This window comes from Oryzias melastigma, linkage group LG9, assembly GCF_002922805.2.
Source record: "Oryzias melastigma strain HK-1 linkage group LG9, ASM292280v2, whole genome shotgun sequence".
Lineage (NCBI taxonomy): Eukaryota > Metazoa > Chordata > Actinopteri > Beloniformes > Adrianichthyidae > Oryzias > Oryzias melastigma.
Genome location: NC_050520.1, coordinates 31,876,645 through 31,894,833, shown reverse-complemented (window position 1 = coordinate 31,894,833; position 18,189 = coordinate 31,876,645). Strand labels below are relative to the sequence as shown.

The following is an 18,189-nucleotide window of genomic DNA, read 5'->3' as shown; positions in this document are numbered from 1 at the left end:
GTCCGCAATCTTAAAGAGACATTTGGGGCTTGCTTCTCACTGAATGCTTTATAGGAACCGTAAAGACTTATTTTATCTTTTCAAAAAGGTTTACTGTAGTTACTTTTCAAATATAAATAAATATTTTTTCTTCTTTTTTGGCATGAGATTTAGAGTAATATTATTATGTTCAAATGTGAAATTGTTTCTTACTTTTTGACAGAGGCTTCTGACTTCTTTTCAAAATAAAAGACTGAAACTAATGTACTCCTACAAAACAGTGGAAGACAAAAAGAGCATTTTCTCTTATTATTTTCTCAATAAGTAGGAAAAAAGATGACAGCTCAGGAATTTTGGTGAGCTGTCATCTTTTTTCCTACTTATTACATGAACATGATCTCATTAGTCTATGATTCAGCAAAAACAAACGTTGTTGTGCATTATATATGTGCTTTAAAGTGTGATCAGACACTTTTTATTGACGTTTTAATAAAATGTAACATTTGCAGAGGTGTCATTGTTTATCTAAATGTACTAAGAGCACATCCACAAATATAAACGTATAAGTGAAATTAACACTAAGTCAATTTTAAAAGTTAGGGCTTCTCAAATTGTGTTTTTGTTAAGCCTGAGAGACATTGTGGTGAGGTAAAAGAACCACATGTGGCTCCAGAGCCTCAGGTTTCAGACCTCTGATCTAGAAGAACTCTGCAGAAAATGAATCCATCCAGCATGACCTCAAAAGTCCAGAGGAACAGAATCCTGTGAAAGGCTACAGTCCATTAAAGTTCACGCCTTTTGATCCTTTAAGGACATGTAAATCCGGGGGGAGAAAGCAGGCGTGGGGAGCCTCCTGGAGCGTTTTTACGCACCGGGTAATTAGAGCGCACGGAGTGCCAAAAGGCGCAGACGCGCTGTGATTGGCCGCAGCGGGCACCGCGCTCTGCTGTTGTTTCAGAGTTGAGCGCATGCAGAGCGCTGCACCTCCACAGACCCACTGAGCAGCGGAGGAGCGCAGCAGGAAAGCGTCCTGAACGACACCCCCCTTTTTTCTTTCTCTCGCTGCAAACTCGAGTTCCTTCATTAACGCACTGCAGTTTCCACTTGTAGCTCCTTCACACAAAGAGGACATGGGCTCTGCTGCGGTGCTGTTCGGGAGGATGACCCGGCTGCTTCTCCTGTTTGCTGTCACGTGTGGAGCATCAGAGTATGAGTACACCTGGCCCGAGGGCTCCTACAACAGCGGGCGTAGCTACGGCAAAGCGCCCCAGTGCGTCGACATCCCGGACGACCTGCGGCTCTGTCACACGGTGGGCTACAGCCAAATGCTGCTGCCCAACCTGCTGGAGCACGAGACCATGGCCGAGGTGAAGCAGCAGGCCAGCAGCTGGGTTCCGCTGGTGCACAAGAACTGCCACAAGGACACGCAGGTCTTCCTGTGCGCGCTCTTTGCGCCCGTGTGCATGGATCGGCCGATCTACCCGTGCCGCTGGATGTGCGAGACTGTGCGCGACAGCTGCAGCCCCATCATGGAGGCGTTCGGCTTCCCCTGGCCGGAGATGCTCACCTGTGACAAGTTTCCAGAAGACGGGGTTTGCATCGCCGTGGCGCAGCCGAACGCCACAGAGGCCAGCGGGCCTTCAGGTAACCAGCTTTTAATAGGTCCAATCATTTAATGTTGAAAGTGGCTATTTATTCATGACATTCAAACATGTTTCAATATTTTCATATTCATCCAAAATGTGTTAAATGGATATCATTTGTTTTTATATTTAAAAATAAATTAAAACTTTATTTTCAAAATAAAAGGTTCAATAAACCAAGCTTTGATCAGCAACAGGATGATTAAATGCCAGGTTTGTAAAAAAAAATAAAAAATAAAAAATAAATAAATAAAAACACAAAAGAAAAACTAGAGGCACATTTGGATTAACTTCTAAAACGACATGCTTTTATTTTGAAACTTTATTGTCAGAAAATAAACTACATTTTTTTTTAAATAAAAAGTACTGTAACTTTAGACTTTATTAATTTCAACATTCAACAAGACAAATTAAATAAAAAGTCTCAGTAACTCGTTGAGAAAACAAACACAAATAACTTTTGCCGCTGTGCAAACGTTGACACCCTTATGGGTCTGAGAATGTTGTTTCAGGGGTAAAAGAGTGTTTGCAGATGCAAATCCCAGGACAGGCAAAGTAAATATAACCTTTTGGGGGGGTACTTCACCCATGAAGCAAATCCCATTACACCCCCTCCCCCGCCTCCCCGATCCACTCATACATAAACTTTGTCTTTAGTATGAATACACAGATGCCTGCTTTTGACTTCTTTTAAATGAACGGATGCTAGTCATTTATTTTAAGGTGTTTGCTGAGGTTGTGGATAATGAAAATGAAAAAGGAATACCATTACATCTCATTCTCAAATTGATCCAATCTGATGAAAAACAGAAACTCTGATTTCTGTGGTCTGGACTGGAAGCAGTGTCCACCTATTGCTCCATTGTGCATCGCCTAAAACCCAAGACACAGTAAACCCTCGTGTAGCATCAGTAGATTCAATCCAGAGAAAAAAAAAAATGCTGCTTCAACTCTTAATCCGACTAAGAAAAGAAAATGATCATAGACTTTGGGAAAAGCATAAAACAACAACCCCTCTGCAGTCTAAAACTTGGGAGGATTCCAAATACCTTTGGTTTAAGAGTTGGACTGATTTGGCTGCGTTGACGAGTCTTTTTAAGGTGCACAGCGTGGCGCGGGGAAAGTACAACCACCTCATTCACCTTTAACCATAAATCTGAGGGGAATTTCTATCATCACGTCATCAACTTACTTGTCTGTCAATCCGAGGCCATTAATTTGCCTCTTAAAGGTAGTTTTTGTTGAACATGTGGGACGTAAATGGAGGGTCTGAGGAAATTAAAGCGTTTACAGAGAGGTGACTGTAGCTGTTGTTGGGGCGTTGACTTTTTCTTGTGTGTGTGTGTATGGGACGTAGGTGGATGGAACTAAAGGCTCCAAGTTTTCCCCCAGTGTATGGGGGGAGACCACACAGAGATCTGCACTTCCCAGATGTCACCTGCTATTATTTGTCAATGCCAGTAGTAAATACAGTCTGTGCTTTCCCTTTGACTCGTTTAGGGTCATTTGGTTGATGGGAAGTTTGGTTTAGCCGACATTATACAGTTGATGAAGGCAAAGAAAAGCAAATGTCCTCGGTCATAAGTGAATGCAGTTGAGTGTTCATTCACACCACTGCTGAAGTTATGCTGGGAAAAATAGACTCATAATTGTTGAGTCTATTTTCCAATACAGTATAATAACGCGTTCACACCAGGCTGAGAAATTTGCATTCAAGTGACCACTTCCAATGAAAAGTCTAAGTCTTGAGTACACGCGTTGCTGTGCAAGTCCATTTTCGGGCTCTACGTACAAAATTTGTGGTAGTAAGTTTAAGGTTTTAGTTATTATGTAATATGTTTTCGGTTTTAGATTTTAAATTTTAGGTTTTTGGTGTTTGGTTTTTGGTTTTAAGCATTACGTTTTTGGTGTTTGGTTTTAAGTTTTAGGGTAATAGGTTTTAAGTTTTAGGTATTAGGTTTTTGGTTTTATGTTTTAGGCTTTAGTTATTAGGTTTCTAAGTTTTGGGTTTTACATAGTAGGTAAAAGGTTTAAGTTTTAGATATTATGTTATAGGTATTAGGTTTTTGATATTAGGTTTGGGGTTTTAGGCAATACATTTTTGGTTTAAGCTTTTACATTTTTGGTTTTAGGTATTAGGCAACATATTTTTGGTTTTAGATTTTAAATTTTAGATTTCAGGTATTAGGTGTTAGATATTAGGTTTTTCGTTTTAGGGTTTAAGTTTTCGGTTTAAAGTTTTAGGTATTAGGTAATAGGATTTTGGTTTTAGATTTTAAATTTTAGGTTTTTGGTTTTAAGTATTAGGTATTAGGAAATACATTTTTGGTTTGGGATTTTACATATTAGGTTGTAGGTATTCATTTTTTTTTTTAGTTTTAGATTTTAAATATTAAGTAGTAGGTAAGAGGTTTTAAGTTTCAGGTATTAGGTTTTATATTACATAATAGGTATTAGGTTTTAGGTTTAAAGTGTTAAAAAATAAACCATTTGAACTTTGACCAATCAGGGACTCAGCCTGGTAGAGACCGTTTGGGTAGCGTTCTTTTCAATACACAGAAGTGCCAATTAAAAAAATATATATATAATCATGGTGTAGAAATTAATAGTAATTAATAGTAATTTGTGCTCGGCCAGAATTCTATAATACCAAGTTTTCACATAATTAAATAGAGCTTTAAAAGAAAAAAATCCTGCAGCCATATTTGCACCGCTTTGACTATTCACACCAACTCTCTTCCAACTGTAGGTACGTGTTCTAGTATAGGTAGCACCAGCCGTGTGAACACCACATGCTAAAAGCGCCTTCATAGGCCGAATTCCTTTCCTGTTCACTATAAATGCATTTGCCATTTTGTAGTGCTGTCTGAATCTACAATTCCAAAATCCAGTCCCCTAGAAGTATCCCAGAACATGCATTGATGCATGTTAGTTTTTCTAGCATGCGTCTTTATTTGCTAATGATACTACATTAGCAAATAAAGACCACATTGCATTGCAGTCGAGCAAACCATCCACATTTTTATCATCAGAACACAGTGGAATTACAAATAGACGTCATAAAATGTTTGTATTGACTAGATTTTAACTTTGTGAAATCAGTGACGTCATACCCGACGTTTAGAAAAACAAAAAGTAGTGATTATGGTGTCCAAATTGCTTTTAAAATTCAGGGCACTAGATGGTCCTGCACTATATCATGTTTTAGTAGTTAGGGATTAGGGTGGGAATTCGCAACTTAAATGGTGCAACTTATTTGTGATGTTAGAAAAGAAATAGCATTAACCACTAGGGGGCACTGTAGATGTATCAGTTTTTGCTACTGGCAACAAGAAGAAGAAGAAGCACCGCTCAGTCTTACACCAGACTTAGCGGAATTGTTCAAAAGCGACAAAAAGTATGAAGAATTCAACAGATTTAAAGTAATATAAAGAGTTTAGTTGACTTGTTAGCATGTTTTTGGCCTGATATGGAAACCTGAATAATTGTTCATATGTTGCAGTAATACACTAGACTCCTCCTATCAATGAAGCCAAATTAACATCATTGAGTTACGAAAGTGAGGCGTGCATATATTATTGTTACTTATTCCTCTATTAAGATTTGACTTTCAAGATGAAACTTCCATTCTTGTTACTGTAATTTGTTAAATAAATTGTTTCCAAAAGTGGGACTTACATGTGACTTTTTCTTCTTTATTATGCTTTCTTTGGCTACTGCTCCTTAATTTCCAGAGCAACTTCTAGTCTAAAAACTACGTAACTTGTTGCACCAGGGGGGTTATTGTTACAGACTTATGTTAAATGTGTGTAATGGACATTTGGCAGCTCAGATAAAATATTATTCTCACCTTGCAAGCCCACTTGATTGTGACTGACAACCAAACTCATCGTTTCCCTCTTACTGGAGACTACTGAACAAATGTTTCTTGAGCCTGGAACCATAAAGAAGGTCCAAGTTTTCCTGGAAAAGATCAGATTCTTGGCAGAAAGGGATCGTTTGCCGTTACGGACAACAGTCAAAACTGTCTTTGTAAAGCTCTGACGGATATGCCTCGGCTGAAGTACTTCTCTGCTAAAACACATTTTGGCTCATATTTTCTGTGTTAAAGCAGCTTGAACTGTGAGAACATTCAAATATCCGCATATTTCTTATTTTTCTTTCCAATTTTTGTGTTTGTGTATTCATAGAATGTTCTAAAAGTGTTGTAATTTAGGGGGTTAGGAAACGTGTTTACTGCCCCTCTTAGTTACAGCTGGCTATAAAAGCTGAAGACATTCCTCAGTGAGGTCGGTTCACCAAAACACACAGAACTCCACAACGGAGAGGTAAAGTCACAGCATGCAGTTCTAACTGAACGTTTGGAGACCTGAATATTCTGTTAGGACAGGGGTCAGCAACCTTTTACAGTAAAAGAGCCATTCAGGCTAGTTTTCTACTGATCAAAACCTAGAACATAGATTTACTTAAGCCTTTAAGAGATTTGGATTTACATCCATTTACTTCATTTAAAAAAAAATATTTTAATAAATATGAATTATGTCATTTTTTTGCACAAACAAAAGCAAAAGTATAAAGATTAACTAGCATCTCTCATTTTTTTTTTACAAAGAGTGAGCTTGATGCTTAAGTACTAGCTGAACTGCAAAATAGCCAAAAATTCCTCAGTAAAATGGTTAAAATTAGTCAAAAAATTTAGCCTGATGCTAAAATAGAAGCTAAACTCCAAATTAACCTCAAAAGCTCCAGTAGATAACAAATTAGTCAAAAACGTTAGCATATTGCTAAAATACAAGCTAAACTCTAAATTAACCTAAAAAACCTCAGTAGATAACAAATTAGTCAAAAATGTGAACATTTTGCTAAAATATTAGCTAAACTCCAAATTAGAATAAAAAAACTCAGTAGAGGCCAAATTAGCCAAAAAAAGCTAGCTTGTTGCTTGATTACTAGCTGAACTCCAAAATAGCCTAAAATTCCTCAGTAAACTAAATTAGTCAAAAACTAGCCTGTTGCTAAAATAAAAGCTAAACTCTAAATTAACCTTAAAAGCCTCAGTAAATAATAAATTAGCCAAAAACAAAATAAAGAGAAACAGGATCACAACAGTGTGAATGCTTTGAAGTATTTTCACAGTAAATGCTAATTAAATGATTGTTACTTTAAAAAATTACTATTATTTTATTTTTCTTCAGTTAGAGAGCCACCATGGAGAGATAAAAGAACCACATGTGCTATGGAGCCGCAGGTTGCAGACCCCTGAGTTAGGACAATATTCTTTATAGACTTCTTTTCATTTGTAATGAACAAAGCTCAGATTAAGCAGTCTGTGGTTAGTAAACTATTAAAGCTCATCACCACCCCTGTGTCCCATACTGGCTCAGTAAATTGTCAACCTAAAAACCTCAAAATGTCAATTAAATAAAAATAAATAGTAAAAAATATAAACATACAATAAAAATAAATGTTAGAAAAACAGTTAAAATACATATGAAGTAAAATGCTCTCAGTGAAAAACATTAAAACTAGTATAAAAGACACAGAGGTGACATAAAATGGACAAAGAGAGACAGGCAGCTATGATGTGCGCTGGTCATCGGGACGCCTCCAGTACCGGTACCCTAACCTGGTACTGGTTTGTGTCCGGTACCACGTCTGGTACTGGTTTGGGTCCGGTACTGCATCTGGTCTGGAGTCCGGTCCGCGGTACTGGACCGGTTCTGGTTCGATTTAATGGAAACAGCCAGTTCTTCAAAAAACGAGGACTTGGGGACACCCAAAAAGTGACGTGGAGGGGTCTTTAACCACACGTCAATATGTGACGACTTGAGAGTGAGAATGTGTGGTATAAGTACATCAACATTACTCTGATTTGGGCTGTATAACTTTTTTGAAGGATTGTATAGTTTTCATAAAATGGTCATAAAATGGTCATTGGTGGTCCACCCTTGTGCTCAGAAATTCTTTTTGAAATAGGAGTATTAAAATAGCACATGAAACACCTTTATTATTAACTGCAGTGGCTACAGTCCCTGTGGTCTGCAGACAATAAACAGAAGTTCTTCCAATATTTAAGAGCTAACGTTAAAAAATACTGGATCTTTGCTCACAGATGTCTCTCACTAAGTTAGAGATGTATGAAATAAATAATTAAATATATTTTTTTGTTTTCCTACTTGAACGTTTGTTTGGAATCTGATCCATTGGTTCCTGTGTTCTTTGCTTTATTCTCTGCCTGCAGGTCCCTCTCCCGTCTGCCCCCCATGTGACACTGAACTGAAAACCGACGCCATGGTGGAGAATATTTGTGCCAGTGAGTTTGGTAAGCATCCTCGAACCCCTCACACAGCAAAGGCAGGACACAGGGACACTCAACACAAAAGGCTGGTTTAAAACATATTTTGTCTTCCATCCCTAGTTTTAAAAAGGACTAAATTCTAACAAACTGGGAGTTTTCTGTTGTTTCTTTATGTTTTTAAATACAAGTACACCATGTCTTTGGTTACATACATGGTGTTCTGCACTTTACAAATACAGCAGTGAAGTAAAATGGCTTAAGTTACAGAGTTCTTTGAGAGCATCTCCTCTTTTCAGCTTAACACTTGACTTCAAAAACATTTTAATATTTCTAAATTTTGAAATGATTGTAATTTAAAGTGTGAATTTGTAGATGCTACAGTGTGGTACAGGTCTGAATAAGATTGTTAAATCTGCAAAAAATTATATTAAATGTTACTTTAGTATTAAATGTCTTGTTAGTCTTTGAGTAAACTGGGCTACATCTGCCAAATGTGTGTGTGCAAAATTAATTTATTTATGAGCACTTCACAAATAATCACAAGAAATTTCATAAAACAACAGAATAATTCTAAATGTACTTTTCCTGGTGTTAAGAATTGATTAATGGTGATCATAGAACATTTGGGAATTTGGAATTGGTTTATTTCAAACAATCAAAGCAACATTTAGTAAAGAGATGAGCATCTATGCATAGAAAATGTAATCTTTGTATAAATAATTGTTACTTGATTGAAAAATACTAAATTAAATAAATATGTAGATGATGTTATAATTACTCTTAATCATAATTAGACTTTTTTTTACCTAAACATACAATACATGACACGTTGAATTCATCAAATATGGGGTTTGTCAAAAATAGTTTAATTATTTGATTGGAAAGGAGTGGGAGTGCTACCTAAAGCTAATAAAGAATCTTTAAAAATACATTAAAGGACATTATATATAAGCACAGTATATGAAAATAAAGCACAGCTTTCTGTTTAGTTTTGACATTATTTTATGGTTTAAATATTAGGTTCTGTAGGAAGGTATCATGTTCCAAAAAAATATTTCAGAATCTTTGAAATTTTTACACTTAAATGTTTTTATGAAGAAAATGTTCCGGATTTTTCATACTTACAAACATTTTGAGATCTTCTGAACCTTAATACAAAAGTTCACTTCATTAATGTTTATTCATGCTTCATTTAGAAATAGCCATACATTTGAGTGACAGAACTTTTATAAAGTAATTTCATATATCAGTGCTCGTCAAATGTTTAAAAAAACAGACTTTAGTTGAGTTGGGAAATGCAGGAGAACCATGCTAACAACAGTATTTGACGGCCTGATAAGAAGGACGTACAATGAAATGATGGTTCAAGAAAAGATAATTTTCCAGGTGAAAGCTGGAGTTTTATAAGTTAATAACTAGTTTTGTTGAAAAATAAAAGGTTACATAGAAATGATCTTACAAGTCAGGTAATTGGAGATTTGTGTTTAATAATCCTGTAACTAAATGCTAATACTTTAGTTTGCCACCATTTGATGCAAGATGCTTTAGAGATTTAGTTATGTTTGAAAAGAACATTATTTAAAAAGGCCAAAGAAAAAAAGACTTGAGCTCCAGGTGCCACGCTGTACAAACATGAACTGATCTCACATCCAAAACAGACTTCCCACCGCTCCTCGGGAAGAGTTTAAGGTTACATTTGTTTAAGGAATCGCCGCGGTGTTTACTCTGCGGTGAAGAGACTCACTTCTGCCAAAAGCAGAGGGCACACTATTGGCTTGTTTCATCTTGGATGTAGACAGATGTTGTTTTGCTTTCTTGTCATACAATCCCTAACTCGCTGAAAAGTGACAATACACAGACAGATTTATTTTTGAGGCTCAGGATGAGACCGTGCTGCTCATATTGCAGGTTGAACCCTGCACCGGAGTGACCCGCTCTGGAAGGCTTCAGACATTGAATTTACTTTAATGTGAGTTGATTATGTAGGACAAAGCCACTGATGAACAGTCGGACACAGAAGGACATCAGTGGTTTCTCCAAGGGCAGTAAAAAATAAAAATATAAAAATGTGCTTGTTGTTTTTTCTGGAAAATTCTGTTTTGCTCTGGAGAAAGAACTGTAGTTATAAATACACTCTACAGTGGCCAAACAAGAGTTTTATCTTGAGAAAAGAAAAATATGTAGAAGTTTAAAAACAAACAAGCGCCTGGTTTTAATCATTCTATGTTCTATCAAATCCACAACAGATAAAGCCATCATGCTGATTGTTTTCTGCTGGTTTTGACTTGGCCAAAATCGGATTGTAAGTAAAGGCACGTTAGGGAGTCTGTGTTTTAAATTCAGGTTGCAGACAAGACTGTTTTGTTTTGTTTGGAGAGGACTCCAAAAGAAGATAAGATAGGTCGCTGTTTTCTGTGAAATGTTTGGACGGAAAAGCACAAGGAGGCTTAAAGACCAAATGGGTGACTTGCACTGAGGTCTCTATTTATATGCTGGCAAATCAGGCGTTAAATTTCTTCACTCTGCCACTAAGCTGGAATTTTTTTTGTCTATAACAAGCACTGCTACTTGTAAGCAGCAGCAAAATGCCACATGTTAGCATATTCACAATACCTGTAACTTTTAACCCTGTTTGTACCACATAAAAAAAACAGACTGAAACAATTGTTACTATAGTTATGGTAACTCCCAACCTAGTCAGTAACACGTAATAAAATAAAATAAAAAACAGTCTGACAACACTACCTTTTAGCCGGGTTATTATATTTATTGTAGGCTAACACCCAACTTTCTAAAGAAGCAGACTGAGACTGCTAAAACAAATGTTACTTTAACAACATTTACCATGTTACAGAGTTTACAATACTACTAAACCATGTTTGCAACAAAAACAAAACAGCCTAATACAGCTAAAACAAATGTTATAGTGACTATGCTAGCTCCCGGCCTTGTTAGTAACGTGAAAACAAAGACAGTCCGATCTGTTGAGTGTTAGCCACATTAGCATGTTTAAAATGAAACACCACCTTGTTGGCAACATATAAAAACAGACTGATACAGCTTAAACAAACATCACTGTGACTATGCTAACTCCCCACCTTGTTAGTAACATGTAATAAAAGACTGTCCAACATTGCTAAACGTTAGTCATGTTAGCATATTTACAATACCACTTGTTTTGTTTGCAAAACAAAAAAAAATAAATAAATAACACAGCTATAGTGACTATGATAGTTTCCAACCTTGCTAGTAACATGTAACAAAAAGAGAGTTTGATCATGTTAAGTTTTAACCACATTAGCATAATTAAAATCCGACTAAACCTTGTTCGCAATACACAAAAACAGACTGATACAGCTAAAACAAATGTCACTGTGACTTTGCTAACTCCCAACCATGTTAGTAACATGATAAAAAAGACCATCCAACACTGCTAAACGGAGTCACGTTAGCTTATTTACTGTACCACTTGTTTTTTTTGTAACAAAGAAAACAAAACACAAAAATCAACAACAAAAAAAAAATGAATAACACAACTAAATCAAATCTTGTAGTAACTATCCTAAAAGACAGTCCAACACAGTTAAGTGTTAGTCACATTAGCATATTTACAATACCTTACCAAAAATAAGTGTACTTCAAGTATATGTTTTAAAGTATACTTAAGTATTTCCCCAAGTGTACCAAGTACACTTACAAAGAATACTGGCAGTTTACTAAAACGTATACTTCTTGGGACTAAATTTGGTCACTTTTAATTTATAAAGAGTATGCTTAAAGTAACCTTTCTGGAATAGGCCTACTAATAATTTTTACTTTAAACTGTCAACAAACCTACAAGATAGATTACTGATCATATCTTCCAAGAAGAAATCAGTATACATTAAAAATGATACAGCTATTGTCTAAAAGAAAAGTAATACTCGTATACCAATGGTAATACTAAAGTATATCTTGATCAAAAGTTTAAGTATACGCTAAATATATTTAGAATTTAAGTATAATTCAAGTATACATACCATTAACTTGTGAACTTGTGGAAATTAAACTTGTAAAATTTATCTTTAATAAATACTTAAAGAGTATACTAAAAGTATACTATCCTAAATTTAGTTTCAAAAAAGTATACTTGGGTATACATATTTTTGGTAAGGGGGTACACCCAATCAAACATTTTGACAGAGCGCCGTGGACCTCTAGAAATTGCTTAGACATCAGCAAGCACAGCCAGAGTGAATCCATATATAAGTGGTTCCAGCTTATAAGGTGCATTGTCGTTTTTTTTAAAGAAAAAAAAGGCTTTTAAGTGCAGCTTATTGTGCAGAAAGTGCTCATAAAGTAGAGTGTAGTAGGAAAAGTGTCTTTGTTTTGTTGGATTCTGTATTCAGGGCAGACACTCCCTTATTCTACCAAAATATTTATGCACTAATTGCAGCATTCATCTGGTAAAACACCTACAGTCCATCCCACTTAATGCTTAGTTCCTACAGTATTTTCTCGTTGTGCCTAAGGGTTTACAGGAGGCCATTATCCCAAAAATGGCAGCACCTCTTATTAAATCTTTCAGGAAGCCTATGAAGGTTTCTGTTGCCAAACTACTGTTTCTGTTAATTGTTTTCCACTGGGAGAAGTGCTTTGTGACACAGTGGGATCCAGAGGCTTCTGTTGGGGCACCTGGGCCTGCAAAGATAATTAGCGCGGGAATCAGAGCAAACCATTGAACAACCATGATCCTCACAGTTGCTGCTGTACATCACCACAGTGAAGTTGACATTGGAGACCAACCTCTTTACTTTGCTATGGACCGTTAGCTTAAAAGTTGAACGTATATTTCCTCCACTATTATGTTTTTGATGAATCAGTGTTCTGATCATTTGATTTTGAACAAAAATAAGTACGAATAGGTTAGATAATGCTTGAAAAACTGCAGATTTGATATTACTTCCCTTACTGCATTAAGAAGACTGTCTTCTTTAGAAGGGGTTATATAAGGTCTTCTGACCAACTTAATCACTGATTGAGTTTTCTACCATTATGGACATTTATGCTTTGTATTCCACCACGTTTTATGGTAAAGTGTACAGCTGGTTAGAGTTGATTTTATTGGCTTAAGACAATAAAATGAAAGGATGAAGTAAATTCACTCTGAAAACAGAAATGTTGTCAGGAAAATAAGCTTTCGGTCATCAGCTCATCTTTTACGTGAAAGAATAAAGATAATGAATGAAGAACAGAGCATGTTTACCTACTAACTTCTATTAGTTTTCTTATTATTGTGAGAAGTAAAAACCAGAGACTCAGAAAACTGACCAAGCAGATCAAGAATGTTTGCTCTGTGTTGGGGATGGATCTGGAACAGACTGAGACTGAGTTTCAGCTTAAAAGCGGCTTTTGCATTAGGTGTTCAGGCGAAGACAGGACGGACATCAATATGACATCTATTTAAAACCATATTTTTCACTTTTTAAGCTCAGTTTAGTTAAATATTTCAAATTGTATTGATACTGGCGATAAGTACCATAAAATGGGTACTAGACGGAAAATCTTGACTTGGTAAAGTACTATGAATATCTTTTAATGGTTCTAGGATTGACAATGATTTTTTTTCTTTTTTTGGATAATGATAGTTTGGATGATAGTAATGTTGTAAAATGGTATAGGTTTTTTTATATCCACTTTTTAATGACACACTAAAGTTGTGTGCATACCGCATTTTCAGTATTGTACAGCATTCCAGATGTAAGGCGCTCTTTCAACGAATAATCTATTTTTGACCTTATGTCATTTATCAGAACTATAAGGTGCACTAAGAGAGACAAAAGAGTCAGAGAAAAGTCTGATAGTCAGACTCTATGAACTGCATTCACAATAATTCAAGAACTTGTTTGTAACAAGTTACATGTTAGACGTGTTAGTCGCGTTAGCGTATTTATAATACTGTCAACTCCGAACTTTGTTTGCCTTAAGTAAAAAAAATGACTGAAATAGCTAAATCAACCTTACTGTGACCATGCTAACTCCCAACTTTGTCAGTAACATAAAAAAAAAGCACAGTCCGACACTGCTACACATCAGCTGTGTTAACATGTTGACAAAAACACCCAACCTGCAAAAAACTACCAAAAAACTGCCAAATACCTCTCAAATCCCTTCGATATCAGTAAGCACAACCAGAACCCAGCAAACATTTCATGAAATGTTCACTGTGAATTAATACATATACAGCACGCTCCACATTATAAAACGCATTGTCATTAAAAAAAGCTGTTTAGAGCGCCTTATGGTGCGGACAAGATGGTATTTAAAGTTTTATTTTAAAAGTTAAAGCAATTGTAATCACAATTTGTTCTTTGTTGAAAAAATAAAATGGGAATATTGTCAAAATAAGCTAGCACAATAAAACATAATAATTGTATTAAAGGTACTAAAATGTAAAAAAAAAATATCAAAACAATATCATAGGACTTTACAAAAGTGTCCAAACCTGCTAATTCAAAAATCCAGTGCACTAGAAATTTCTCAAAAGTCTTTGCGAAAAACTAGCGTGCATCGATGCTCACTCCATTAGCGAATATAGACCATAATGCATTGCAGTTGAACAATTTTTGCGAATAAAATGTGTTTTAATATAATTTTTTAATAAACCATCCCCTTGTTTTACCTTAATAGTGTTTCTAATGTCTCTACTTGGAAGTTAATATTGTCAAAACCATAGCTAGAACACCAAGTATTGGTTCTCTTTATGTAAACATAAATTACTATGTTTTAAAACGAGGTGTGAACCACCGAAGGTAGACTACAGAAGCCATTCAGATGAGGAAATTAGGTGAAACAGGGTTTTTTTTTGGTACATCATTATCTGTAATTCAGAGTAAAATAACATTTCATAGCCTTAAGAGAAAGTTCCAACTACAAGCTTTAGTCATTGTTTGTTTGTCTGTTTAGTTTGGTTGCTAGCTTCTCATTTATGTTTTTAGTCAAGTAAAACAAAACAAAAAACATCATTGAACACAGGAGACTTTCTGACTGTCAAGTTCCACTGCTAAAAAAACGGAGTATGAATTTGCGGCTGCAAAGCCAGGCCTTTAATTGGTTTGAGTCATTCAATGTGAATGTTGCTCAATTAGAGGGTATCAGGTGTGAGTCAAGTGGAAGAAATGCATGCCTAAAGTATTTACTGTAGAGTTGGAGGAGAACACCGTAATAGAGATAGAGTCACACTGGCGGTCTGACTTATCCCTGATGAAATGACTAACATGCTGTGGCTTGATTGTTATTAGTGTCTTCTCTGTGTGTGTGTTTGCATCCCCACCATAGCTTTCAAAGCCAAGATCAAGGAAGTGAAGCAAGAAAACATGGACCGTAAGGTGATCCTGCAGAGGAGGAAGAGGATGGTGAAAATAGGGAATCTGAAGAAGAAGGACTTGAAGAAGCTGGCTTTGTACTTGAAGAATGGTGCAAACTGTCCCTGCCAGCAGCTGGAGGCCCTGGAAAACCAGTACCTCATCATGGGGCGCAAAGTAGACAAGCAGTACCTCCTCACGGGGATCCACAAATGGGACAAGTCCAGCAAGGAGTTCAAAAAAATCATGAAAAAACTAAAGAACTACAAATGTCCCGCCTTTGAAAATGTCTTCAAATAAAAAAAGACCTGTGGCTTCAACGGGTTGCTTTGTTATACTTATGAACTTGCACAAGCAATGCCAAACTTTCTTTCTATTGTGTTATGTCTCAATATATCTTTACATATGTACAAATATATTTTTGAAAATCCATGTCAATGTTCAATTTTAGTGTAACGTGATGACACTACAAATATAAAAAATATTTTTTTTGTTTTGCTCCTTTAGCCTAAAACTTCAATAAAAAAAGCAAAATCTAATTTGTCTGAATCATTTTTACACATTGGCTATAATAAAGCGTTTCTTTGGCTTTTCCTGTTAACAAGTCAGAGGATTCGTTGGTTATCTTTGGAAAAAAAAAAAAAGGTTATTTCATGTTTTGTACAAGTAGAGTAAAGTCCATGCATCTAAGTAATATGTAAAGTTTACTCGTATTAAGACCTGTGGTTTTTTAATCATAATTTTCTGAGTAAAGCCCCGGTCCCATTGGCTTTCACAGCCAAATCACTGCTGGAGCACGGAAAAACATTCATCCCCGGGGTACAGACGCTGTTATGAGCGGAGTGGTAGTGCAATGGGCAATATAGGGGCGCGGAATCAATGTGCATTCACGCGGTACAAAATTTGGCCGCCGTTACACGCGGAAATAATTTTTGAACTGCACAAAAATTGAGACCGCAGGCGACTACCTGTGGTACAGCAGTACTGCCGTGCAATGGCTGTGAAACGGCAGTGCAACAGCAGCTTCAGTGCGAGATCGAACCGTGGAGCGGAAGCAGGCACGCGCGCTTGGACATCGAAATTCCGCACTCGTACACGGCTGCAGCACGGTCGTTTCCCCGGCCAGTCTGCGCCTGTATCGCCGCTTATATCGTCTTTTTAGCGGCTGATTGAGGGAGGACGTGCTTACACGGAGTAGGGAGTGCTCTGGCAGATGAACGGCAGAGGAATGGACTCCGGTGTCTGTATCACTGCAATTCTGCGAGCATGCATAAAGTTGGCGCGTCTAAGCGCGTGTGGCAGATTTTCCAACTTTTTTACCCGTGATACGTCTGTCAAATCCTCTGGGACCGTGCCTTAAGGACAAAAAAAGTTCAGTTTGTGCTGGATTTTCTTCAAAAGACGAATAAAACCGTAAGAAAAAATGACCTATTATTGTTTTACCAACAACTCCACAGCTTGTATGCTAGTTACCCCTTTGCTTGTTAACTTTTTGCATGAAAAAATAAAAAAAAAATCTTTCTGATGACATGAAATACTCTTAAATAAAGAGCTTTTCAGCTTTAAAAGCTGCACAGAGGGTATGTGGCAGTATTTCCAATGAGTATTTGTCAAAGATTGCACTACCACGTTTTCCAAACATGTCCTGTATGAAAACCAACAGGCTGTTGGCATGTTTCTCAATTTTTATGTTTTTTTTGTTTTGCTACTTTGTTTTTGCCTGAATAGCCATGAGTGATATTAAATGACATTTAGTAATACATCTTTAAAATTGCTAAGTGTATCACATTGTTTTTAATATCAATTTCATGTTGTGATATTTTCTGCTTAAGTCTTACTGGTCTGTTTGAGCACTGTTTTGTCTCACATTGAAATGTCAGCTGTTCATTTTTGCTTGTTATCTGTACATATAAAGTTAACATAAATGTGGAAAACCAAACTTGTGTTGTGGTTCAATTTTTTTACAAAGCTACTGTATATCAGTAGCAAGGGATGATATTATTTTTGACAGGAAGTCCTTTTTTGGTCCCAGAAAAGTACAAAACACATCAACTCTTTAACAGAGGCCAACCCTGAATGAATAGAATAGAATAGAATAGAATAGAAATAATTTATTCATCCCAAGCTGGGAAATTTGGCAGAATTCGTGCAAGGGGTGGTAACTGGAAAAAAATCCAAGCTTTTTTGATTATAATTGCTTCAAGTAAATAGAGGAACCCAAAAACATTTTTTGTTATTATGTTTTTGCAAACTGAGATGTCAGATTTTGCTGACATGTTTTCAAGTTGTCATTCTCAGATGCCCTGAAGTATCTGAGATAGAGAATATTTACTAAAAAAGTGGGATGGTTGATTCTTATGCCAAAATAAAGTGAAATCCAGATTTCAAGGTTCTTACACACCGGCTCTGTCGACTCACGTCTAAGAGACCACTTCCAATGAAAAATCTATGCAAACCTGTGTAGACCAGAATTTCGGCCTTCCACATCCAAAACGCTTGTAATTGTGTGTTGCTGCGCAAGTTATAAGCCCAGTCGCAGGACCTATGTATAAATCTGGTGTTCATTAACTGCGTTAGTTTAGCCAGTCGAATTTTTTGATGCTTAATCTTGGCAACGTGTGACCAATCGGGGACTGATTTGATAGTGATGTGTGGGTGTGTCCTTTACAGAACAGGTCAGTGCCAACTGTTGTAAACATGAACACAGAGGAGAAATGATAAATTGCCTTTTTCAGCGTGGCTGGAATAACATGACACCAAGAAGGACATTTATAGGAACAGGGCTGTGAAAACAAACAGTCTGGAGCTAGATTTGCACCGCTTTGACTTTTTCTCAGAGCCTCTGGCTAATGTAGGTTACGGATGAGCGCTAGTAAACACTAAAAACACCAAAAGTAGAAGAATTCCCTCACAGCCGCTACCTGCA

The 18,189-nt window shown here is 36.5% G+C and overlaps 1 protein-coding gene across 1 annotated transcript; it reads left to right on the top strand.

Moving 5' to 3' along the window:
* The first annotated feature begins 764 nt into the window (after positions 1 to 764).
* On the top strand, positions 765 to 17,202 carry sfrp1a (secreted frizzled-related protein 1a). Its single transcript, XM_024276346.2, has 3 exons — positions 765 to 1,623; positions 7,864 to 7,944; positions 15,238 to 17,202. Exons 1-3 carry the CDS (start codon positions 1,110 to 1,112, stop codon positions 15,561 to 15,563), a joined length of 921 nt encoding a protein of 306 aa, XP_024132114.1. The 5' UTR covers positions 765 to 1,109; the 3' UTR covers positions 15,564 to 17,202.
* Positions 17,203 to 18,189: the final 987 nt, after the last annotated feature.

Bases quoted from the DNA above. Each gene is read 5' to 3' on its own strand.
- sfrp1a (XM_024276346.2), top strand. From the start codon at position 1,110: ATGGGCTCTGCTGCGGTGCTGTTCGGGAGGATGACCCGGCTGCTTCTC. The intron at 1,624-7,863 runs GTAACCAGCTTT...CTCTGCCTGCAG, and splicing joins AGAGGCCAGCGGGCCTTCAG to GTCCCTCTCCCGTCTGCCCC. The intron at 7,945-15,237 runs GTAAGCATCCTC...TCCCCACCATAG, and splicing joins TATTTGTGCCAGTGAGTTTG to CTTTCAAAGCCAAGATCAAG.